The sequence below is a fragment of the Harpia harpyja genome, chromosome 17 (genome assembly GCF_026419915.1).
Source record: "Harpia harpyja isolate bHarHar1 chromosome 17, bHarHar1 primary haplotype, whole genome shotgun sequence".
In the NCBI taxonomy this organism is placed as follows: domain Eukaryota; kingdom Metazoa; phylum Chordata; class Aves; order Accipitriformes; family Accipitridae; genus Harpia; species Harpia harpyja.
Genome location: NC_068956.1, coordinates 707808 through 731228, shown reverse-complemented (window position 1 = coordinate 731228; position 23421 = coordinate 707808). Strand labels below are relative to the sequence as shown.

Here is a 23421-nt window from a genome sequence, read left to right as displayed (position 1 = left end):
AAACAGTCAAGAACAAATCAGCATCCAACACTTACATTAGAGAGTAACGAAAAAGATGTTTTGTGTAATCTTCAACTATTCAGAACAGCAGTACATCACAATTTTGCGGTGTTAAGAGTCTTCCCACTCACACATGCAAGTCCTTACCGACTTCCTTACGCACATTAAGAGTGCTTTAAATAAAGTGATTCTGGTATAAGAAAGAAAAAGCCGATTTCACAAACTATCAGACCACCGTAAGCCTAGAGCTGACTCCTGGAAGAGAGCGCTGCCTGCCACACAACAGGATCCTGCTGTGGGATGTAGCGTTACCCTGCATCCCACAACAGGTCACAACCCCCCCAACCTCTCTCTCCCCAGGGGCCTGCTCCCCAATGCCCGTGCCATGTACCCTCCCCAGCTGCACCTCCAACTCCTCCTCAAGCACCTTGCCTTTGCAGTGCCAAGGCTGCTTTTTGTTTTCCAGCAGAACCCAGCTTTGGATAGCAGGACAAAACGCAATCTCCTGTTCGCTTCCTCAAAATCCAACCTTTGTGCTCCAGCACGACTGTATGTGGCTTTCAAGAACATCCAACCCCCGCCTCCCAATACCCCAAACTTCACGATTTGGTCTGCCTTACACTACACCACCCACTAGGATGCCTTAAAAAATCCTACCTATTCTTTTTCACACTTGTGAGAGAAATTGTATCCTAACGCCCAGTGGGAGTGCACTCCTTGAACTCTGCACACCCACCTCAGCTACATTCTTCTCTATTTCTATAGGCTGTTTTCAGTCATCTCACTTTGCCCCTAAGCAAGTCTCACTGAAGGCCAGGTACAAAGTGTCCACACAGTTTTCAGTGGTTGTTCAATCTTGTTTGCAATTCATAAAACCCCTCTTCTTTGACTGTCCCCCTTATTTATGGCACTGCTTTTTCAAAGTCAGTACACTGAGGATTGTTAAATGCCAAATTCTATTTCAGAAGAAATCTGAAGCATCATTTTCTAAAATGCAAACAAGTTATTGAAAGATTTCACCCTCCCGTAGGGTTTGAAACTTTGTTTTCCTTTGACAGCCACCCTTCCTTACCTACTGACCCTCAGCAGCTCAAGTTCAGCCAAAACAGAACTCAGGCTTTATGCGGTCACTGATGCCATGGACACATCAGGGCCCCTTTAACCCAGGACAGTAGTTGGGGGGCAACCACACGCGGACAACACGCTCACGTTGTGTTAATCAAACGTGCTCTGAATTGTCCCATGAAAACACACTCGAAGCCCCTGACTGCAGGAACACCAGCAGCCGCCCAGAAGTGAAGATGAGCTGGAGCAGGATTAATAAAAGTTGGGTTTTTTTCACACAGCGGTCCTCTCCCACTTGCTGGACACCATCCCCAGCTGAAGAGGAGCTATCCCCTCGCTCCTGAGGAAAAGGACTCTAACTACAGTTTTACAGTAACGTTACATAAACCCCCAACCACATCCAAAGACACTCGATTAGTTCATTAACCCAACTTTAAATAACTCTTCCGGTACCAGGCTAGCGTTTACATCCCCAGACGCCCACCGCAGCTAAGACCCTGGAGACAGGCCCGCCGTTACCCCCGGATTCTATCGTACACACCACACCGCTTCACCTGTGCTTCTCCTTCACCGTACCCCCAGCGTTACCGGCTCCCATACCGCCATCAACCCAGCCCACACCGGGCTCCCCGGCCCTCACCGTAAACACCCCAGCACCCCTGCCAGACCCCATAACGGGAAACCGAAACAGCCGAAAGCACCCCAAACACGGGGGGGGGGGGGCAGCTCCCCGCGCACCGGCAGGCACCCCTGCAAGAGGAGCAGGCAGAGCGAGGCCCAGCCCCCCCCCCGCTAAACCTCCCTCCCGCTCCGGGCCTCTCCGAGCGGGCCGTCCCCCTCCCCTCTCCTCCCGCCCAGCCAAACACACAGAGCCCGCGGCCCCAGGCCGGCCCGGTTTCCCGGAACGGCGCTACGGAACAAAGGCCGCGAGGCGCCCCGGCGGTCGTTGCACCGCCCCGGCGGGCAGGAAAGGTGAGCCCTCCTTCCCCCCCGCCCTCGGTGCTCACCGCCGGCGCCCAGGGGAGGGGAAGGCAGGGAGCCCGGGCCGGGCCGGGCCTCGCCTCACCGCGCCGCTCCCGTCGCGGTGCCGCCGCCGCCGCCGCCTCACGGGGGGAGGGAAGCTGCGTCACAGCCCGCTCCGCGCGCCTCCCAGCAGCCCCCGCGCTACCGCCGCTGCCCGCCCCATTGGCTAGCCCCGCCCCCGCGCGCCAGCCGCCCATTGGCCGCCGCCCTTTGAAAGCGAGGCAGCTTCCCCCTCCCCTCCACCCCCTCCCCTCGGGGAACGGGGAGCGTTTCTCACGGATTGGGTGAAGGAGAGCCTTACGTCTGCCGCGCCCTGAGCGCCGATTGGCCTGGCGCGGTAGAGGGGGCGGAACCGATGCTGCGGAAGGGTCCAGAACGCCGTACCGCAAGCATAGCCCAACATCCGGGGCGTTGAGGGCGGGAATTCTGCACACCGGTCCAATCCGAGAGAGCTCGGGCGCTTGCGTAGGGCGGTGCAGAGGGCGGGGCCGGGAGCCTTAAAGGGACCGTGAAGGGGCGAAGGCGATGAGGTGGTTTGGTCGGTGGGGGGCGTGCGGGGGGCGGGCGGCCGCCGCCTGGCCGCAGCGGCAGGAAGGGGCGGGCGGGAGGAGGAGGAAGAAGAGGAAGAAGGGGAGGAGGCGTGGTGGCGGTGCCGGACCGGACCGGGGCATGGAGCTGTGCGGAGGGGGCTGAGCGGTGCGGGGGGGCGGTGGTGGGGGTCTGAGAGAGCGGTTGGGGTGCCCGGGGGGGGGGGGGTCACTCACAGCACTGTGAGCTCCTGGGGGTCTCGGGGGGGAGGGAGTTACCCGGTGGGGGGGTCCTCTGGGGGATGTGGGGTACCGGGGGGGGGGTCACAGCACTGTGGGGTCCCCGGGGATGTCCCGGGGGGGTGTGGGGCGCTCGGGGAGGGTCTCCGGGGGAGTGTGGGGTGCCGGCGGGGGTCTCTAGGGGCTGGGGTGTGCCGGGGGGGTTGTCTCTACGGGGTGGGGGGTGCCGGGCAGGCTCGGGGCTGTTCAGCGTGTGACACAAAAGATTTGCCTTTTTTATTTGCCCCCTTTGGGCAAAGAGAGGGGTGGGGGGGCTAAGCGGGGTCTCCCTTTTTGGGGATAGCAGGGTCACCGTGTGTTGTCGTCCCCGTGTCCCCCCCACCGCAAGGCTGTCCCCCACGGACACCCCCCTGCCTCGGACATCCCCGTGACACGCTGTGCGGTGTGTGTCCCCCCCCCTCCAGGGGGGTGCAGGGTGCGAGGGTCCCCGTCCCCCCAACCTGGGCCTTGCTCTGCAGGAAGCACGGCTGCCTCTGACAGCTCTGCCCTTCAGGGGTGTCCCCTCGGGGTGGGGGTCGCTGCCGGGGGGGGGCATCCCGGAGAGGCGAGCCTGGGCTGTCCGTGGGATCCCGTTCCCCCCGGTCCGGTCTGCTGCAGTCCTGACCCCAAAGGGCTCCAGCAGAGCCACAGTAGAGCTTCCCTTTTGCTTTGCTTTTATCCTGCAAATAAATCCGCTTCCCCCCAACTCGCAGCAGCCTGTAGAGCAGCGGCAGAGCCCAGGCGAGGGGGCTGAGCTGTGTTTTCCATAGCCCTTGGCTGCTGAGGTGGGCGCAGCGCTGGCAGGGATGGTCCCTGGTGCTGGAGGGGGTGCTTATGGTGCTGGAGGAGGGGGGTGGATGTGCTGCCTTGGGGCAGCTGCCCAGACTCCTGCCCTCGCTGGTAACTGGCTTCTGAGGGATTGTCTATAAATCGGATTTGTTCTGGAGCCTGCACGGTGCCTTGAGGTGAGGCAGGGATCCCGAACTGCTCGCTTGGAGCAGAATGTCGCAGCCCCTCGTTTGGGCTGCTCGGTGGCCCTTGTCCCCAGGCAGAGGGGAGCCTGCTGGGATAGGAGAGGTCGGGGCCCACCGCGGAGAGAGGAGAGCTCGAAGGAAGACGCGTGTGGTGATCGGGACTGATTTAACGTGGCTCTGACCCCGTCGGTCTGAGGGCAGCTGGGCTGCGGCCAAGGGCGCGTGGGAATGTTAAAGGATGAACAGCCGTGGCTGAGGGCAAGAGAGCAGCCAGCGAGCGTTGGGACCGAGCTGACGGAGAGCCCTGAGCCGGAGGCAGGCTGCCAGGCTTGATAAACTGCTTGTCCCAGCTTGCCCGACCTGATGAGCCACGGCTTTATTGTTGTGCAAGGTGCAGGGCTTGCAAGGTCCTGATCCTGCAGCCGAAGTCTTGCCTGTAAAGGTGCTGAGCGCTCGGCTGGAACGGTGCTGGATGCGGGGCTGCGGCGCAGTCGCAGCGGAGTGAGGACAGTGCCGTGGGTGGTTGGGGACGCGGTGGAGGAACCGCAGCTTGCAGCAGCATCGGCAGGCAGCACCCAGTGCCCTCGCTATGTCAGCGCTGTCCTGCGCGGCAGCTCTGAGCTTAGCCCGGGAACGGTCTGGATAGATGTACCCTGCTGAAAAAAGCTCACGTGCCTTTCCAGCCAAATCGGTCTTGCTGTCTGCAGCACAGTGTGGGACGTCCCACTGCCTGCACGTCCTGCTGCCCACACGTCCCGCTGCCCGCTCCTTCCCGGCCACTGCTCTGGCCCTGCTCCCTGTTGCACATGAGTCTCGGGCTTCCTGCGTCTCCAGAACAGTGCTTTCGTCTCCAGAACGGTGCTTTCGGCTGCCTGTCCTTGATGCCCGCCCTAGGGCTGTGCGGCTGTTAAACACGGGTGTGAGAGGCCGTCTCTGCCAGCTGTATGTGTGCATCCCTGCCCAGGGCTGTTTGGGGCTGGACCTTGCAGGATGACAGAGAATCCCCATCAAACATTCGCTTGTTTGTTTGTCTTCAGGTCCATCAAGATGTTACAGGTACCGCTGCCCCTGGATCGAGATGGGATCCTCTTCCGGCTCCGTTTTACCACGCTGGCCGTTGGGACTGTGTTTTGCCCACTCTTTGGTTTCCTTTTCTGTGTGATCTGGTCTCTGCTGTTCCATTTCCAGGAGACGACAGCAACCCATTGCGGGGTAAGCGACTCTCTTCAGCAGAATGTTCTCCAAGTTTGTGGCTGCTTGGCTGGGGCAGCTGGTGGGGTGGCAGGGGTCCTCTCTTCTTCCAGGCTTTCCCACCAAAAGTGTTACAGGATCTTGAACAAACTGCTTTATTTTAATGTACTTGTGATGCCTCGGGACTGCCAACTGAGGTTTCAGCTTTTTAAAAGCAACCTAGGGAAGTACAGACTGGTCAGGCTGATGTCTATACTAGGCACATTGGTGATGATTACGGTAAGGAATAAAACTAGTAAAGCTACAGATAAATATACTGTCTTGTGGAAGAGTTAGCCCAGTTTTTATAAAAGGAATAGCTGCCCCTCAGATCTGCTGGAGTTCTTCAGAGGAGTCACAAGCACATGCCTGGGGAGCTGGGGTTGAGAGGGATTGCCTGGATTTCCAAAAGGGATGAGATCGGGTTCCTCCCCAGGGCTTTCAAGCAGCCACGGCACAAGCACGGATAAGCAGCTGGTTACAAGCTGAGAACAGGGCAGGAGTCATTCTCACACCAGCAGGAGATGACCCCAGGGCTTTATGGGGTCTGTGTTGTTCCTCATGACCGTACGCAGTGGAGTGACACAGGCTGATGGCTATGCTGAGATCCTGGAGCAGGGAAGGCGAGGCAGGCTGCCGAGGGGGGTGATGGAGCAACAAAATGCTAGGGCGGTTTGATTTGGAGAGATAAGTAATGTGCACACCCAGCCTGTGGTTCTGTCCCCTCCTCACCACTCAGGTGTATGGGGCAGGGCAGCAAGGACGGTGTCACGCAGCTCCTGTTCCTGGGGTGGTGAAGCGAGGGCTCTTCAGCTGCGCACAGGAAGAAACTCTGGGCTGAGAGTGGGGAGAGGGGAGACGGAGACCTCTGAGGTTGTGGCTGACCTGGAGACGGCAGAGAGGGATCCACTGCTCGCCCTCTGCCAGTATGAGAAGTAGGGGACGTTGTATGGAGGTGGCAGGTTCTGCTTGAGGAACCAGCTCCTTCTTGGATGCCTTGAGAGTAGCTGATCTGGGGAACGCCTCTCTGCAGGATGCTGGGGATGCACTGTTCTGCGTGGGCTTCAGGGGAGACTGAGCAGGATCGTGGAAGAGTGGATTACCCGGTGCACAGAAATCGTGGCTGGCTTGGGAAGTCCCTGAGCTGTGAAACTCTGGAGGTTGGGAGTTTATTCTGGGGCTGTATTGATGGTGTTCCTGCTTTTGCGTTCCTCCCTGAACATTGTCTTTGCCTGCTGTTGCTATCAGTTTTCTCCGTTAGAGCTGACCTAACAAAACTGTGCACCCTTCTCTCCTCTCTCCCCAAACCTGGGGGCACAGAAGACATGGGGGACCATGACTGAGTAAAGGGAAGTAATAAAGGTCAAAGGTATAAAGCTTAAGAAACCTGAGCGGGACCATGAGCAGGGCACCCCAGCACCTGGGGACTGTCCCAGCAGGGCTGGGGGCTGCGTGGTCCTTGGGGATGAACCAGGGTTGCCGCCACATTACGTTCCTCGGCTTTTGAAATAGCAATAAACTTATTTAGGAAAAAAACCCCAAAACCCCAGTTTTAGAGTCTTGGAGGGCTATAAATACAACAATATGACACGCTCCCGATGCCTCTCCCCACGAGCCGCTGTTTCTCTTCCAGGTCCCTAACTACCTCCCCTCCATCAGTGCCGCTATCGGAGGCGAGACTCCCCAGCGTTACGTCTGGCGCCTCTGCATCGGCCTCCACTCGGCTCCCCGCTTCCTGGTGGCAGTCGCTTACTGGAACCACTACCAGAGCTGCCACTGCTCGCACCCTCGCTACCTGCGCTTGTGCCACTTCAACCTGCTGCTCAACCTGCTTGAAAACTTCGCCCTCCTTATTCTGACGTACGTGTCCTCGTCTGAAAACTATGGTAGGTGTCTCCTCCCACGCTCTGTGCTGACCGTTGTGCTGGTGGTCTAGCTCGTGGCTGCCGAGGCTTTGCAGAGCTCTGCTTCACGCCAGTGTTTTGGAAGTATTCAGTTTGGAGGGGAAAAAACTTTAAAAAAAAAAAAAAAGTTCTATTTAAATTAGTATTTATAGAGCAAAGTTATGTGCAAATAGCCGTGTTCTTCCCAAAATTCTGGGTTGCTGATAACTGGCTGAAACCGTAGGCTGCGTTTTTGTATCAAGCCTAGGATCAGACTTTAGTGCTTGGCTCCCACTTGTGTGCCGAGGCCATGCTTAATGTGTCTCACCTCAGCTGAGCAAAGGCAGGTCAGCGCTCGTCCCTGCTATCCACTCTGTCTCCACTGCTGAGCTTTGGCTTTGGCTCTGAGCTGGCTTCCAGCCCGCGCTCTGTTCCAGCTGCATTTTAAATACCCTCCCACAAAACTCTCTGGGTAGAATTTCTTGTGTTGACCTGAAAACAAAATCAGAATTTTTCAGGTTAAATCAGTGTGTGCAGAATACGATCATGGTAGGCTGGGAAATGCCCTTCTCCCACATGGTCTCATCTGAAATTAATTTAAGTGCCAGTGATGATATCCAGCCACTGTTTAATCCTAAAATCTGGAGAAGGCACTGGGGATTGACTTGGCAGGACTCAAATCCACAAGCCAGCAAGGTGGTGCTGTTGCAGCGGAAACAAACCCAGTTCCGGGACTTTCAGCAGGAGAGTCGCGTTTTGGCTGTTCCTGCACACAGTTTGAGGTGATGATGATGGATATTGTATCCGGCTGTGGGAACACACTGGAGGATGTAGTCACAAGGTCTCACAAAGAGACGCTGGGCCAGAGCTCCAAGAACAGAGGGTTTGGAGAGGTGCTGATGAGGGGAGGTTGACAGAATAGAGTTTGTCTCCTCGCAGCAAGGGAGGTGAGGTAGGGAGGTGGGAACGCGGCTGATACTGTACTGAGAGTATCTTCCTACTCACAATGGGTGAGGAAAACAAGCTCTCGAAAGGCAGATGTGGTGGGGATCAGGAAGCCTTGCAACTGCTTAAAGCAGCAAACTGGAAACAGGCTATGGCCACCGGAGCCCTCCAAGAAGGCTGGGAACATGCCTGTGGGGTTGATGGGTCCAGTCCCAGTGCAGAGGACCAGGTGGATGATGTCTGAGGCTCCCTCCAGCCCACTGCTGCCATCGGAGCAAGGTTTCACATTGAAAGCGCAGAGCAGAGCAGTGCAGGCGCTGTCCTGATTCTCTGTCAAAGCAGGTCTTTGGAGACATTGCATCTTGCCCACCAAAACGACAGGCTGTCCAGGAAAAACAGCTAACAAGTGCATGAGCCCAAACACTGTTCGGGCTGGTGAGACAGCTGACAGCTCTCTGCTCATGCTGCTTATTTTCCTGCTCACAGATGCTTCTGTCTTTCACAGTGCAGTGGTTATTGCCTTTCTGCTCACCTGCTCATCTCTCGGGAGCCATGCCCAGAGCAGTCTGTGCTGGGGCCTGTCACAGGCACACTGGCTGTCCGTCTGATGAAGCTTCCCCCGCTTTGGGTGCTCACTGGCTTCCACTGGGCCTTTACCAGTAAGGCTGCTGGCTTCAGGGCTGCGGTGTCATGAACGGAGTCCAAGGACCTCCCCAGCCTTTAGGGTGAGGATGGAGATCTGTCGTGGAGCCCAGTGACCTGGAATAGCTGGACATGAACCTCCAGCTGATGGAGGTCTGTGGTCTAGGGGGTGTTCCTGTCCAGCTCACCTTCCTTGTCTCCTGCTGGCGCTCCCTGTCCCCTACGGTGAGGCATCGCATTGCCACCCTGCCTGCCTCTGCCGGTGTCCCCAGCTGCCCCCACCACAGCAGGGGATTGCAGACCGACCTGATGGCAATGCTTCTCAAACGTGTCAGGGCTGGGAGCACACCCTAAGAAATTCAGATGCTCTTTTGGGGTTTGGATACCTCAGAGCACATCATCACCTGAATGGCTCTGCCTGCCTTGTGCAGAGCTTTGCGAGGAGGAGACTGAAATGTGGCAGAGTGGCTGGGCAAAAGCCGCACTGAGAGCTGAGGCTAACCCAGCTATCTCAGATCCTTATTACAGACTGATCTCAGGTTTGTGGGGAAAGTTTCAGACCTTGGCTGCCATGTTGAGATGAGAGTGGGCTCAGGTTAATCGTCTCTGCAGGACACGGCTCACGTCTTCACCTCTAATAGCTGCCTTTACCATTGCTCCTCGTGTGGTTTCACTTCCCCTGGAGTCGAGAGGGGAAGCAGGGAAGATAATTTCTTACGTTCAGGTGGTTGGGAATTCAGCCTATGGTTCAGTTCCTGGAGAAGAGGCTGGGAAACTCTTACACAGAAGCACTCATCTGAAAATAACTTACCTGAAGTTGCATGGGCTTTGTGTGTGGCTTTGGGGTTTTGTGGGCTGCTCTGGCTTAGTGTTGCTCCAGCTGTACTTCCAGCCTGACTCTAAATCTGGGCTAGTTCAGTGACACATGAGGTGGCCTTGGTGCTGGTGATGAGGCTGATGACAACTGTTAATTGGCAGTCAGATAATGCAGGAAGCCAGAAGGTGGCCCTTTCTAGATCGTGGGCTGGCTCACTCTGCAACTCCCCCCCCACCCCGTGCCTCCGTTTCCCCATCCCTAGAACAGTAGTGGTGATGCTGAGCTGCTCTCAAGGGTGCCAGAGGCTTACAGCCATGTGAAGCAATGGAGACTCTCAGACCGGGTGCCAGAGCACATAAACACCCTCCTGGCACCTTTGGGATAAGTCTTCCTGCAACTCGAATCCCCCTCCAGCCCCAGGCTTACAGGGAGCAGCGAGGCATGCACCAGCAGCTTTGTTATTAAATCCCCCTTCCCCTTCTCTGCGGGGGGTGCGGAGCCATGCTGTGCCTGTCTCCTGCAAAGACCCTGGGTCCCTGGACTGCTGCTCATGCTGGGGGCACAGCATCTGCTGGGTGCTGGGACTCCCAGCAGGACCGCATCCTGCAGAAAGCAGTCTTTCACCCTCCCAAAGCCTGTCCTGCGTTCCCCTTGTGCTCTTGGCTCAGATTTAACAGGAAACCTGTTGTCTTGTTGATTCAGCAATCCACGAAAATGCCTTCATCGTCTTTATCACGTCGGCTCTGGGCCACATGCTTCTGACGTGCATCCTCTGGAGAATGACTAAGAAACACACAGTAAGTCCCGAGGTACAGAAACTTTCCTTTCTTCTCTCCGTGCAGTGCTGGGTGCTGGGGAGGGGGCTCTCGGCTGGCGGTGGAGGGCTTCAGCTGTCGCTCACTTGTGAAATAACCATAACTGGGTGCTAAAGGAGTTAACACCAGCAGGTGAAACTGGGAAAGATGGTCACCAAAATTCATGGTTTACCAAAACAAAGTGGGGAGGAATCTTTTAATTTCCTATTTTCTGGTTTTCACTTAGAGCTGACTTTTGAAAACTGCCCCACTACTGTCCCCGTGGTTCGGGTTTGCTGACCCCTTCTCCTTGCCTGAGGATGCCTGTTTCTGAGCTGAAACTGGCTTCTCTGTGCTGGGGAACAGGGAACCTGCTGGTCCTGCAAGCTGGGAACAGCTGCCAGCAGTGGGCAGCAGATGTTGTGTTATCCCTTTCCTCCAGAAATCGGTGCACTGAGCAGGCTGGCTGTGGGTCTTGTTCTCTGTGAGGGGGCCGGTGGGCTCAGGGACTCGCTGGTCGTGCGGCAGGTCAGGCAGAGGATCCAGCCAGGGCCTTCTGGCTCCATTGCCTGGATGCAGCTTTGGTGCCGTGCTGGTTTGTGGCATGAGTGCTGGACCGTGGGCACCGGCAGAGCCTCAGGCAGGCAGGGCAGGACATTCAGCTTTGAAACTCCGTATGTAAAAGCTCCTTCTGCGCATGTGTGCCTCTTGTATGCTCAGCTTTGTCTGGGTCTCTGGGCTCCCTGGACCTCTCTGTCCTTTTCTCCTCGGTGATGTGTCTTGCTCAGCTGATCCCCAGTCCAACCCTCACCATCCCCAGTACTAAATGGGGAAGGGTCCCCAGGGCTCCCTGGACTGCATTGCCCCAGGAAGGTGATCGCTTTGCAAAGCAGAGACCTTTAGGGGAAACTGTTGGAGGTGTGTGCCCTTATCCTGGGGTCAGGAAGCTGGCGAGGACTGGGAGCAAGCGTCTTGGAAGGGACTGTGTACAGGGATACAGGGCAGGATGGGTGCTGTCCTCAGGGTCTGCCCAGATGAGCTGACTGCTTACGGAGCAGGGTGGGTGCTGTGCGTGGGACCTGCTCAGACACGCTGCCCATGTATGAGCAGGATGAGCATTGTGCGTGGGGTCTGCTCGGACAGTTACAGAGAGCGCCTTGCTAAGGTTCCTGCTCCATCACGGCTGTTTATCATCCCCTTCCGGCAATTCACCGAGCCCATCCCCTTGCTGGCTTATTTCAGACACTTGGAAGAGAAGCTTCCAGCAGTTGTTTGGCTGCAAGATTCCCTATGAAAGGGACTTTTGGGGATCCTGGGGTTCCCCTCTTGCTGGGAAGTGGTCTGTTGTCTCTGGTGATATGGGGATTAACGGGAGCTCAGCAGTCACTCCTTGGTGGCTTTCCCGTGGAATTCTTTATTTATTTCATCTTTTTTGGCTTGTCTTGTTTTTTTGGTTTTGGTTTTTTTTGGCAAGAACTCCAAGCCCCTGCATCTCTTCCCCCAGCACTGCACCTCAGACAACGGCTCCCCAAGCAGCGGTCACCCCTGGGGAGCTCCTGTCTGCAGGTGATGCACCTTTGCAGACTGTAGCATTGCAGCAAGCCCGTGAGTTTTGGTTGCAGTGTGTTAGCAGCAGCGCTAGTCCTGCTGTCAGCTCGTGGAAAGCAAAAAAGCAGATGCTGGCTGTGAGCTGGGCATGGTGGCCATTCCCTGGGCTGAGCTCTGAGCCTGCATGCCCCGATGGTGATGGGTACACGTCGCTGCGTGTAGCAAGGGCTGTGGGCAGAGAGCTCTGGTGTAACGCATCCCTGATCCATCACAGCATCAGAGCCAGAGGATCGGATCAGGGAGGTGAGCAGCCTGCCTCTAAATGTCTGGCTTTTCTCTGCTGGTTATTCAGGTGGGTTTCTCCCAAGTTCGTGTTAGGGAACACCGTGAGCAAAGTCCCGCCGGCGTTTTGACCCGGTGTGCCCTGCCGCCATCTGCCTGCAGGTCGCCCTTCTCTGCCACGTCACCTGCTGGGGCTGGTTCATTACCTGCTCCCGAGGAGCTGAGGAAAGCGGGTGGGAGGTGCTGGCATGGCTGTCCAGAGCCCATCCTCTGTGTTTGCGTGTCCACAGCTGGTCCGTGAAGCTGCTGTGGGATGGGGGCCTTGCTGGGGCTCTGCTGGGGGAGCAGCCCGCACCCACAAAGCCTATGGGCTCGGTGTCACTGGGTGCTGTCCCCTGGGCTCTCGTGCACCCACTGGAGCAGCCTGTGCATCTGCTCTGGTGCTGCTGGGTGGCTTGTTTTGGGCACGGGGCGAGGGGCACAGCGAACCTGCCCCCTGTCCTGCAGGACTCGCTTGGGCTGGGGGCTGCTTACCCTCTCCCCGATGCTGCAGGGCTCAAGCTGTGCTGGAGCACTCCTGTGTCCTGGTGTACGTGCCCAAGCCCAGCAAAGGAGCATTTGCCCCCTCTGAGGACGTGTCGACCGCAGCACATCCCTGGGTGGAAGCGCAGGGGGGCACAGCGGTGCCCTGGCTGAACGTGCCACCCCCCAGCACGGTGCCACCACCTGGCACGGCTTCCTCCTCCCATCTTGGAAAGGCCCTGCTGATGGAGGGGAGCTGCCTGCAGGGTTGCGTGGTCCCCCCCACGGAGAGAGGACCCCTTTGGGGTCAGCCCTGACCTGGAGCCAGGGTTTGTCCCCCTTCCTGGGAGTGCGGCGTCCCCCGCACCAGCTCCCCGCGGGGCCACGTGTCGGCAGATGGAGCTGTCGCCCGGGGAGCGAGGGCGGCGGGCGAGTTCCTGCGGAAAGGAAAGCGCTGCGGGGTGGTGGCACGGCCGTCAGATTGGATGTGTCTGGACGGAGCGGGCCAAGGGCTTGGCACGCCGCTGGGCACGTGGCCGCGGGTGGCATCCTTCGATAAGTGGGCGCTCGCCCTTATCGGCGCTCTGCAGATGTGCTTTGTCGCTCCATCGGTGTCCCACGGTGTGCGAGTTGGGCTCCCGTTGTGAATCACTCCCACGGGACCGCGGCTCCTCTGGGCCGGGCGGGGTCTCCCCGGGCTTATCCCGCTATTTGAGTTCCTCGAGCTCCATGCCAGCTTTTCGGGGCTGGTGGCAGCAGGGCTCGGCTCCTGCAACACCAGCGGCTTGCTTGGCTCGGCAGGGGAGGGGCGGTGGGGCCGCGGCGAGCGCGGTGCTGCCGACGCCACATCCTCCTCGCCCCGAGCCGAGCGGCCGACGGGAACTGCCAGCCTCAGCAGGAGCAGGGAGAAGTTGGGCAGTTGCTGAGCTGGCCAGGCCGGAGGCTTGCCGGGCCGTTTTAGGGCAGGGCGCAAGTGATCTCTTCTTGCGGGTCACGGCGTCTCGGGGCTGGGTTCTGGCTCCGTTCGTGTTGGTTGTGGGGGCTTTTTGTTCACCTTTGGTACCCTGGGCCCTGGAGCCGGTGGTGGCAGAAGGGGATGGGTGCGGGGGATGACTCTGGTCCCACGGTGTCCCGTCCTTCCCTCTTCAGCTGAGGGTACCGGAGCAGAGGAAACCACCGAGGGTCCCCAGGGGGAGGTTAAGGTTCTCCGGGACCGAACCTGGGGACATCTCCAGGACAAACTCCATGTGAGGAGCTGGAAGGCCGGACCCAGCCTTCCTCTTGCTCCATCTGGAGGAGGGAGCAGGGGGTCTGTGCACAGCCCTTCTCCGGCCCTGTGTCTTGCACCGCTTTTTAGCACTGCCGGAGGGGGAGAAGCTCCCCAGGTTTGCCGGAGTTTCTGTGCGTGAGTGACAGGAATTGGTCTTGCAAAAGCCTCGCGTTCATCGGGGCTCGTGTTGCAACTGCCTTTCTGCAAGGGCAGGAAGGTGCTGAGGAACTTGTTCGTAATGGGGAAGTACAGATGGTTTCCAGTTGCAAGGTGGCAAATAGTGAGAGAAAGGAAAATAAAGCTCTGCGGAAGGGAAGAAAAAGCAGGCTGAGAGGAGGAGGGGAAGGGGCAAAGCAGAGAAGAGAGCTCAGGGGAAAAAGGGAAATGGAGCCAGAGAGCCTCCAGCTGCGGACTGATCATAGCGGACTAGAGGCAGTGCATCCAGCCCTTGATGCTTGGCCACGGCTGGTGTGGCATCGCCCTCCCTGGCTGGCATCTCTGCAGTCATTCTCTGCTCCTGGCCAGCTATGTGCCCTTTAAAACCCTCCTTCCACAGCTGGCTCTGCCACAGCAAAGATGATGAGCAGTGCAGCAGAGCAGAGCAGTTTCACTTCTTGTTTGCAAACATATTTCCCCCCTGCCCCAGGGCTGGTGTCACTAGTGGCTGCGTTTCAGCCAGGAGACGCTCACACACCCGCACGGTGGCCGCCGGGCCGGCTGCTTCAGGCCCATCACCGGAGCCGGGTCCCGCTGTGCCACTGGCACCAGGGCTGTGCCCCGCAGCAGCCCAGGCTGCAGTCAGCCTGTTCCGCAGGGCATGCAGGCTGAGCCCGGCCCCAGGCGGGCAGCTTCTGGAAAGCATCTCATTCAGCAAGTGTGAAAGCAGAGGTGCTGCTCGGCTGCAAACCCCGGCTACGTGAGCATGGAGGGGCTGACCGGTGCCTGGCTGGCAGGCGCCCTGCTCGCTCTGCTGCCGCTCCTGTCCCGCTCGGCGCTGGTTAAGCCATTTCTGCTTGCGCTGCCCGAGCAGGACAGCTGAGCTGAGTTTCCAGCTGCTGCTGGAGCCGTGCACAGGGTACCACAAAGGCGGTCGGTGAACACGCGTGGTTTCAGCCTGACTCCTCGGTAACACCATCGCCTAGCCGGCAGTCTAGTGACAGCAGCCCATGGGGGTGGTGGCGGTAGGTCACACAAGCCCTCTATAAATATCCCATCACTGAGCCCTCAGTGCTAGGGCAGTTTGTCTTTGGGTTCACCGCAGAGGAGCCAGAAATGCTCGAGGGGGAGCTGGGACCAGTGTGCAGCACAAAGCCTCCAGGGTGCTGCTTGTCCCCAGGAAGGGACAGCTCCAGGAGCAGAGCCGGTGCTTGGGAGGTCCCAGGAGAGTGTAGCTGTTGCGTTTTGAATGAATGTCACTTTGCCATTGCATTCCCTGTCCCCATCAGCAACTGGGGTGTGAATTCTGCAGGGTCCATCGTCTTCCTCTCCAGAGGCAGTGGAAGAAGCAGGAGTCTCTGTGCCTCCTTGCTGGTGTTTCCTACCTGCCTGCTCACAGCAGCCATCCTCCAGCCCTTGGAGCTGCGTTTGCAGGGCTGGGGGCTTCCCCGGGATGGGGGAAGGAGGCACTGGATGCCTTCTGCAGGCTCGGAGCCGCATAGGGCAGTGTCCCGGGCTGGGGCTGCAGGGCTAGCCCTGCTGGGCTGGGTTGGTGCAGCCGGTCTCTTCTCCTCTCCCCCATTGTCTGGCCTCCGGCTCCTGACTCACCTTCGTGTGCACGGGGAATGTGCCTCAGCTCAAAGCCTGCAAGCTGCCGGACTAAATATAATTTGTCTGTGGTTTTCTGGGCCAGACACACATCCAGCTACGGAGGGCTGGGTCAGGGTGAGGGGCTGCATGAAACCGGAGTGGCTTGCAAGGAACACCAGGTGCCCCAGTCTGTCTTGGCAGGAGGAAATTGCGAAGCCGGGGTTGGCAGCTGAGCGTTGCCAGCTGCAGCTGCGCCAGCCCGGCAGCCCCAGCAAGGGTCCGGGGAGAGCCTGAAACCGGCTGAGCTCGGAGTACCCCATGCCTTGGTGGCCGATGCCTGCTGCCTGCGCCAGGCATGGGAGTGCCCTGGCAGCATCCCTCTGCCCCAGCATCCCTCTGCCCCAGCTCTGCAGGGGAGCAGGTTCTGTACTGCACCGCGCTGGGTTAAAGCTTAGGGTCAGGTTTAGGCTTAGGGTCAGGGTCAAGCTTAGGGTTAGGGTCAGGGTTCTTCCCTCCAGGGGAAGGAAGGGTGCACTTCTCTCCCTCTGGGTTTGCCAGGCTGTAAAACCATCTTCCCCGCCTCAGTGTGTGTCCTGAGCATTTCGCAGTCGCTCGTTCCGCGTCCTTGGGATTTTCTTATCCCTCTTTTTCATCTCAGGTGTGGAGGCTTCAGCCTTCTGCCAGGCTGCTTAGAGCTGCCATCTCCCCTGCAGGGCACTAACCTGAGGGTCTCCTGCCCCTGTGCTGCCCCTCGTCCTGCTGCAGGACCCCGAGGGTGTCTCCATAGGAGCAGCCACCCCAGGCTCACGCCGTTGGCACCCTGACCCTGCACCTCTGGGTCCTCCTGGGTGGAGAGGTGCCATCTCTGCTCATCCTCTGCTTCTCCCTGGAGGGCAAGTCCCTGGGCTGGGCCCAGCCTGACCGGGGATTATAGAGGTGAGTGGATAATTAGGTGTTAATCCCTAATGCCAGGGCACGTCCAGCTCAGCCCAGCGCCCCGGGGGATTACGCCTGCTTGCTGCAGGGTGTCCCCAGGGGTGCGCGGGGCCGGGAGGCGGCACATGTCGTGACAGATGCCCACGATGCTGAACAGAGGTTTCTCAGCAGCCGCTGGCTTGAAACCTGGCACCGTTCGCTGGTCCTCAGGGAAGGTCCCTGCAGCAGCATGGGCAGCCTGGACAGGACAGCCGGCTGCCGCGAGAAGGAGCATGGAGATGTGGGAGCTGGAGCGTTACCCCCTGCCTTGGTGCAGGAGGAGGAGGCAGGGACCGGCATGCCTGCACTTCAGGCGGTGTGGTGGGAGCTTTGGTAGTTGCTGGTGCCCAATGGAGATGAGCTGCCTGTCTGCTCACCAGCGTGGACTACGCCTGCCGCTCTGCTTGTGGCTCGGGCAGCGCTGGTTGCTGTCACCGCTTCCCGTGGCCCTGGCTTTGCTGGGGGTCCCCCACCTGTGGCCCCTCAGCCTTCGGCCGCCAGGAATCTGGGGGTGCCTTAAATCCACTGCACGCAGCAGCCTCCTGCAAGGCGTGGATTCGGGGGCCGTGCAACGCGATGCGGTGAGGCGCTGCGTGATACAGTACAGTGGCGTGGTGCAGCACGGTGCGGTTCGGAGCCGTACGGTGCCCTGGAGTGCATCGCGCTGCAGCGCCGTATGATGCAGTGCCGCGTCCCAGGGTGCAGCCCGATGCAATGCAGCGCAGCACAGCGTGGCACCGTATGAGACGGCGCGGTGCTGCGCAGGGGAGCGCGGCGGGGAGCTGCCGCTCACCTTGCTACGACGAGCGGGACGCAGCCGCCGCTTTGTAGCACAACCGTTTCCGCTGCCGTGGGACCTGGATGAAAACAAGGCTGTTTTGTGACCCGATTTTCCGGTGTGAAACTTTACATAACGCCTCAGCCCCGGCCGCTCATTGTTATTTAACTCCCGGGTTGGCACCGCTGCTCACCCCACCCCGCGCCGCTGGCCCCCCACCCTCACGGCTGAGCACCAGCCGCCTCCTCTTTCCCGGTGGGCAGGTGGACGGGGGCTGCAGGCAGGGCTGCCTGCTCCTGCCTGCGGGAAGCCCTGCTCCGGGGGGCCTCTGGGGAGAGGGACCCTTGTCAGCCCCGGTGGGAAAGGACCTGCCTGGGCCCTGCGGGGCGGAGGCGGCATCTGCGTCGGCCCCACGTCCCCAGATGGCGAAGGCAACCGTGAGGCCGTGCTTCCTCTCTGGGTTTTCCTCCCTGCCGTGACCTGTTTGTGCTCGTAGGGTGGCTGGCTGAGCCTGCCGGCACGCTTTCCGGGGGGTAATGGAAAGTGTGATGGGGCAATTTAAATTTTCCTTATTCTCAGCAGTCCCTGAAAATGGAGTTTTTGTCTCAGGTGAAACATCAGACGAGGGGGAAATTCCCCACCCACCCAGAAATGGGAATAACAGCCCGTGTCTGGGCCATCTGTGGCATCCCTGGTCCCCTCGTATGGGGCCAACCCCCTCTTTTCCAGCCCCCCTGCCCCAGGGCTCCTCCACGTGTTGGCCGCCCCGTGCTGGGATGGAGATGCTGGGGTCTCCCCTGCGCCCTCCTTGGCGTCCACCTGCGGTTTGGGGTTCCTCTGCCACGGGGGCTCCCTGCTCACCCCAGGGCTTTAGGTTTCTTTATCCGTGATGCTCAGCCTGATGGGAGAAAGAAAGGAAGGGGGCTGGAGCTGGTACCCACCGCAGCCCCATGGCTCCCGGGGGGGGCCACTGCACCCGCAGCCTCCAGCTTCGGGGGGTGCTGGGCAGCCTGCAGACTGGACGGTGGGTTTGGGGAACCCATCGTAGGGGTGGGGGCTGGCCCCCTGGGCTGCCCCCTTTGCTGGTGTGTGGGGGGGGTGGACTCTGCTAGCACAGAAGGAGCAAGCCGTGCGTTGCTGGGGGCATGGGGGGCTGCTGGCAGCAGCCCTCTGCTCTGCTCCCACCCGTTGCGCTGTCGGAGGTGGTGCTGGGGGGGCAGGATGGGGCCCCCCGGTGCCAGGGCGGCTTGTGCAACGTCTCCAGCATGGCGCCTGCCCCAGCTGCTGCCCCTTCATGTGGTTTCCTCCTCCCTGGCGCAGTTGCGAGCGAGGGGGGTGCAGCGCCGGCTGCCGCCTCCTGCACACCGCCGGTGAATTCCCCGTGCCGGGGCGGTTGGGCAGCACTCGGGGGAGCCAGGGCCACCTGCAGCCGCCCTGTCCGCAGCCGGAGGATCTACCGTCTGGTAGAGCCGTTGGCCCATCTTCAGAGAGCTGCGAGGGCCCTGTGTGCCATGCGTATCCCAGCACCACCACGGTGGCCGGGTGCTCCTGCTGCTGGGGTTGCCCACGTTCGCCGGGAGCCGCGTGGCTTGTTGGTGTCAGACTGTGCCGGAGGCCCCCATCGCTCCCATCGCCCCTTACTTGGCTGCAGCAGCGAGTCCCCGGGGGAAGAGCCGGGTGGGATGTGCTGGCATGCCGCAGCCCCCCACGGCAGTCTGCCCTCGGGGGTGCCGGGAGCCCGGGCAGCAGCTGGGTTTATCTCCACATAGCTGTGATCCCCCCGCGTGTCCCCAGGTCACAGCCCAGCCAAAGCAGCCGATGCGGCCCATGGTCCTTACCTGGACGGCTGTGCCCAAGGAGCCGGGGTGCAGAGGGGCTCCTGGTACCTGCCCGCGTCCCCAGGGCTGCGGTGGGGCCGGGGCAGAGCTTCCCTGGGGATGGGGGTGGCTGCTCTGGCACCTCCAGTGTCCGCAGGGGCAAGGGCTGAGCCGCTCGTGGCCTCGGCGGGTCCCTGCCGTGCCGGGAGAGAGGGATGGGGCAGGCACCGGGGGACCTGCTGGGGCCGTGACCCAACTCTTGGCCTCTTCCAGGAGCGCAAGTCATACAAGTGGAAGCAGCTGTTCTTCTTCTTCACCTTCATCACGTTTGCGTTTGCCGTGTGCGTCTACTTCCACCACAACTGGTACTGCAGCCCTGGAGGTAAGGGGGCTGGGGCAGGGCTGTGGTCCCCCCGTGGCTCGGCTGTGCATGGGGAAGGGGCTGGGGTGACACCTTGCCTGCCAAATCCCTGGACAGAGGCAAAGACAGCTCCCTCGCGAGAGAAGGTGCCTGGCCGCCCTTCTCCTCCCACCTGGGTTCAAGCAGGGGATGAGCCCCCCTGCTGCCCTGGAGGGGTGCCTCAGGAGATCCCCCAGCTCCCCGGGGCAGATCTGGCTGCAGGCTCCCCTCACCTGCTGTGTTTCCTCTGCCAGTGTACACCCCATCTTCGCCTTCCTGGAGTACCTGGTTGTCCTCTCCAACATGGCCTTCCACATGACTGCCTTCTGGGACTTCGGCAACAAGGAGCTGGTGGTGAGCTCGCTGCTGGAGGACAAGCATTTCTAGCCGGCCTGGTGCCACAGCCGGCCGTGTGCTGGCCGTGATGCCGGTGCCAGGTGGGGGCTGCTCTTCCCCTGGGGGAGGCAGAGAACTTCTTCCCTCTCCTGCTGCCCCCAGGGCCGGGGCTGGAGCGTTTGCTGTGGAGCTGCTGCAAGGATCATCCCGGGGTCCCGGACCCCACAATTGTCTGTACATGGTCCCTGGCTGTGCCTGGAGCTCTCTTACAGGGGAGCTGGGGGCTCTTGCTGAGGACCCTCGAGGCCAGTACTCCCTGCCCTTGCTCCCTGCTGCCTACCGGGATGGGCAGGAGGACAGAGGAGAGGGGCACGTACCTGCTGACTGTTTCTTTGGAGGATGCTCCGGACAGAGCAGGATTCTGCTCCCAGCATCAGGGCACGGGGGCGAGTCTTGCCCTGCCCCTGCTTTGCCTGGGTGGTCTCATGGTTCCTCCTCCAGGCTGGGGGTCCTTGGCCAAGGTCCTCAAAAAGGGCTGGTGGCCTTTTTGGCCTCGAAGCTTAAGGCAGCCTCAGGAGAAGGAGCACTTTCTGCCCCTGCATCTCTCTGGTTGCACTCCCAAAACGGAGCAGCCTGCAGCCTTGTCTTCTTAGAAAGCCTTTGCTGCAGGGCTGGGGCTGGGGCAGAGCCGGGCCCATGCTGCGAGCGCGGTGCTTGGGGCTGGGTCCGGACTCCTTCCGAGCCTGGGGTGAGCACGGGAGCCGCGGCTGGGGGCTGGCCCCGGGCACTGCTCTCCCGTCCGGGGCTGGGGCAGGGTCCCGGCTCATCCGTGCCTGTGTCGCTGGGAGGGCAGCGTCTTCGAACGTACCAGCCTGTGCACAGACTGTACAGGAGAAAGGCAGGAGGGCGTGAGCGCAGGGGTGCACGGGGCACAGCAGATGCTGAGAGCATCCACGCTCTCCTGCTCTGCCTTTCCCAGAAGCCCCCTCCAGCAAGCAAAGGGTGCTCGCAGGGGTGCTGGGCTCTGGTTCAAGCCCAGTTTGGGGAGGAAGGGCGAGTGGACTGGTGCTGGAGGTCTTCACTCTGACGTCCGCACGGCTTCCCCAGTGCCGTAGGGCTTGAGCTGGGAACTGTTGGGGTCCAGCGGTGCTGCTGCTGCCGCGGGAGGAGGGTGCTGGTGGTGACCCCCCATCTGCGGGCTCTGGCTGCCAGGGCATGGGGCTGACACGGCGGTGGTGCCGTCTGGGTGGGAGCTGGGATCTGGCAGCGTCCCCAGGCTCCTCTGCTCCTCCCCGTGCACAGCCGGGCTGGGCAGCACTAGTGGAAGTGGGCTGCTGCTGCTCTGGCTCACGGGGGCCACGGCCATGACCCAGGAGGGCTTGGCCGCATCCTGCACAGGGAGGGACCGGGGAGCCGGTGCTGTGCTTGGAGAGGTAGCACAGGGCTCGCTCCTAGAGGCTCTCTGGAAGAGGAATGGGCAGCGATTGCAGGCAGGGGGAGAGGGCTGAGCCTGTCGGCACCAGGAGCCGTCTGGAATTTGGCGAGCTCTGTGCTTGCCAGGGCTCACCCTGCGCTACGCGTGGCCACGAAGGACCGACGTGGGTTCCTGCAGCCGCCCTTCACGTGAACGCAGCCACCACCAACGGTCCCCTGGGATGTCCCCCAGCGCTCTGTCCCTGCGCTCCCGGGGCTCGGGCAGAGCCTTCTCCAGCAGGAGCTGCGGCACCCTGGCCGGTGGCCCTGGCTGAGCCGGGCCCGGGCTGGCCTTCGAGCGGGTCCTGCCTTGTGCGTGTCCATCCGTGAGTGTTCCCACCGCACCGTGCCGGGTTCCATCCGTCTCCCCTGCCTGCATGCCTGTGGTGTGCTGCCCGCCGGCAGCGTCTGCGCCTTGGTTTTGAGGTTGAAATAAAGCACTGAGTATTTTTGTGAGCTCTTGGCAAAGTCTATGCCGCTTCCACGCAGCCCGGCCGGTGCACGGCCAGCGGGTCCCGTCCCTTCCTGGGACCCCAGGTCCGGGTGGGGTCTGGGCGGGGGTGCAGGATGCGGATCGCTGGGGTGTGGGACGTGGATCCCGGGGGCTGGGGCTGGGGTGCGGGACGTGGACCCTGGGTGCTGGGCGAGGCTGGGAGCCGACCAGAGAGCCGGGCTGGAGGCACAGCGCTCCCGGGCTGAGTCCACCCCACAGCTGACAGCTCTGCTCCCCACCCAGCCCCGGGGGCCGCCAAGTTGGCTGCGGGGGCCAGCGGCCAGTGCAGCCTGGGGGAGCGGAGCCCGGGGCCAGGAGGGCTGGGGCGGACGCAGCTGGTGTACGGGGCACGGTGCTGAGCAGGGGGCAGGGGAGCTGCCTCGGGCCTCGGTTTCCCTCTGCCCCGTGCTGGGGGCTCCTGCTGGGGCGGTGGGGCCGTGGCGGGGCCCTGACCTCGCTGCAGCTGGGAGGAGAACAGCCATGAGCTCATCCCGCTGCTCCGGGGCCAGGGCAGGGCTGCATCCCGCTGCCTCTCTCGGCATCCCACCCCGGGGTCCCCGCCTCGTCCCAGCACCCACTCCTCTGCCATATACCCCACCGGGGTGGGACCTCGCCCCCCCGCGGGGGCTGCAGCCCCTGCCTGCACCCTGCCAGTCCTGAGGATGGGGGGGTCTGTGTTGGTTGCCCTGGCAGGAGACCTCCGGCCAGCTCCTGTCCCGGGCACAGGGACATCCCTGCTGTGGCACCCCGGGTGTACCGAGGGTGCCCCCGACTGCGCAGGGCGTCCCGGCGAGGGAGGGGGGGCCCCCAGCTCTACCCTGTGCAGCCCCACACCGTGGCACCCACGGCTCTGCCGTCCACCCTGCCCGTGGGAGCTTGTGGGGTGGCACAGCCCCTCGGGTGCCGGTGACCCCACCTGCAGCTCTGGCCCCAAAGGAGGGGACTCACCCCCCCCCCCCCAGAACAGCCCCCTCCGGACAATAGTAGGGATGAAGGTCAGCTTTTGCTGCTGCGGTGGGAGCAGGATACAACCCTCACGGGACCATGCAGTGGGAGCAGGACATGGCCGTGGGGATCCCCCACGGAGGGAGCAGGATTCGGTGCAGCCGGGACCTGCAAGCCCACCAGCACGCAGCCCCCCGGGGCCATGCCGGTGTCGCAGGTTCCCAGGCTGGGGGTCCGGGGTGGGGGCCCACGCTTTACGCTGGCCCCCGGGAGGCCGTGGGACGGGGACGGGGATGGGATGTGGCCGGAGCCACCCTGCCTCGCGGCACCGTCGCCCACGCCGGCTCCCTGGCTTTGGCCGGGAAATGGCAGCGGGGAACAAAGGCGGCTTGTGGCGGGTGCCGGGTCTCTGCCCTTCCTGCAGGAAGGACCCGGGGCCAGGCAAGGGGCCCAAGAGCGCGGCAGCGGGGGCCCTGCCAGGCCTGGCCGGATCCGGCCGCCGGCCAGCACGTGCCGGCAGCCCGCTGGGGCTGGCAAGGGGGTGGCGAGCGTGGCCGAGCAGCCGGGGCTGCTGCCGGTCCCTCGCCGCCGCCGTCGTCGTCAGCCTCGGCACTCGGCCGCGGGACCCGAGGTCCCACGGGACACCCCAGGCACGGG

General features: G+C 61.4%; 2 protein-coding genes across 12 annotated transcripts in view; one reads left to right on the top strand and one right to left on the bottom strand.

Annotated features, from left to right (window-relative positions):
- NUP98 (nucleoporin 98 and 96 precursor) overlaps positions 1–2207 on the bottom strand; it is a 40945-nt gene extending 38738 nt beyond the window's left edge. For both annotated transcript variants that reach the window (XM_052812204.1, XM_052812205.1), the window contains exon 1: positions 2073–2207. The gene's annotated coding sequence lies outside the window, so the exon portion shown is untranslated. The remainder of the gene's footprint in view (positions 1–2072) is intronic.
- A 491-nt stretch (positions 2208–2698) lies between these two features.
- On the top strand, positions 2699–21782 carry PGAP2 (post-GPI attachment to proteins 2). Of its 10 annotated transcripts, XM_052812632.1 has the most exons (6): positions 3155–4810; positions 4906–5080; positions 6732–6984; positions 10088–10194; positions 19391–19521; positions 19772–19904. In XM_052812632.1, exons 1-6 carry the CDS (start codon positions 4515–4517, stop codon positions 19902–19904), a joined length of 1095 nt encoding a protein of 364 aa, XP_052668592.1. In that variant the 5' UTR covers positions 3155–4514. The 10 variants fall into 10 exon arrangements, 7 of the variants coding, with proteins under 7 accessions (XP_052668588.1, XP_052668587.1, XP_052668590.1 ...); XM_052812628.1 differs by lacking the exon at positions 3155–4810 and adding an exon at positions 2699–2784 and having other exon boundaries at positions 19391–21782; XM_052812627.1 differs by lacking the exon at positions 3155–4810 and adding an exon at positions 2700–2765 and having other exon boundaries at positions 19391–21782.
- The last annotated feature ends 1639 nt before the right edge of the window (positions 21783–23421 follow it).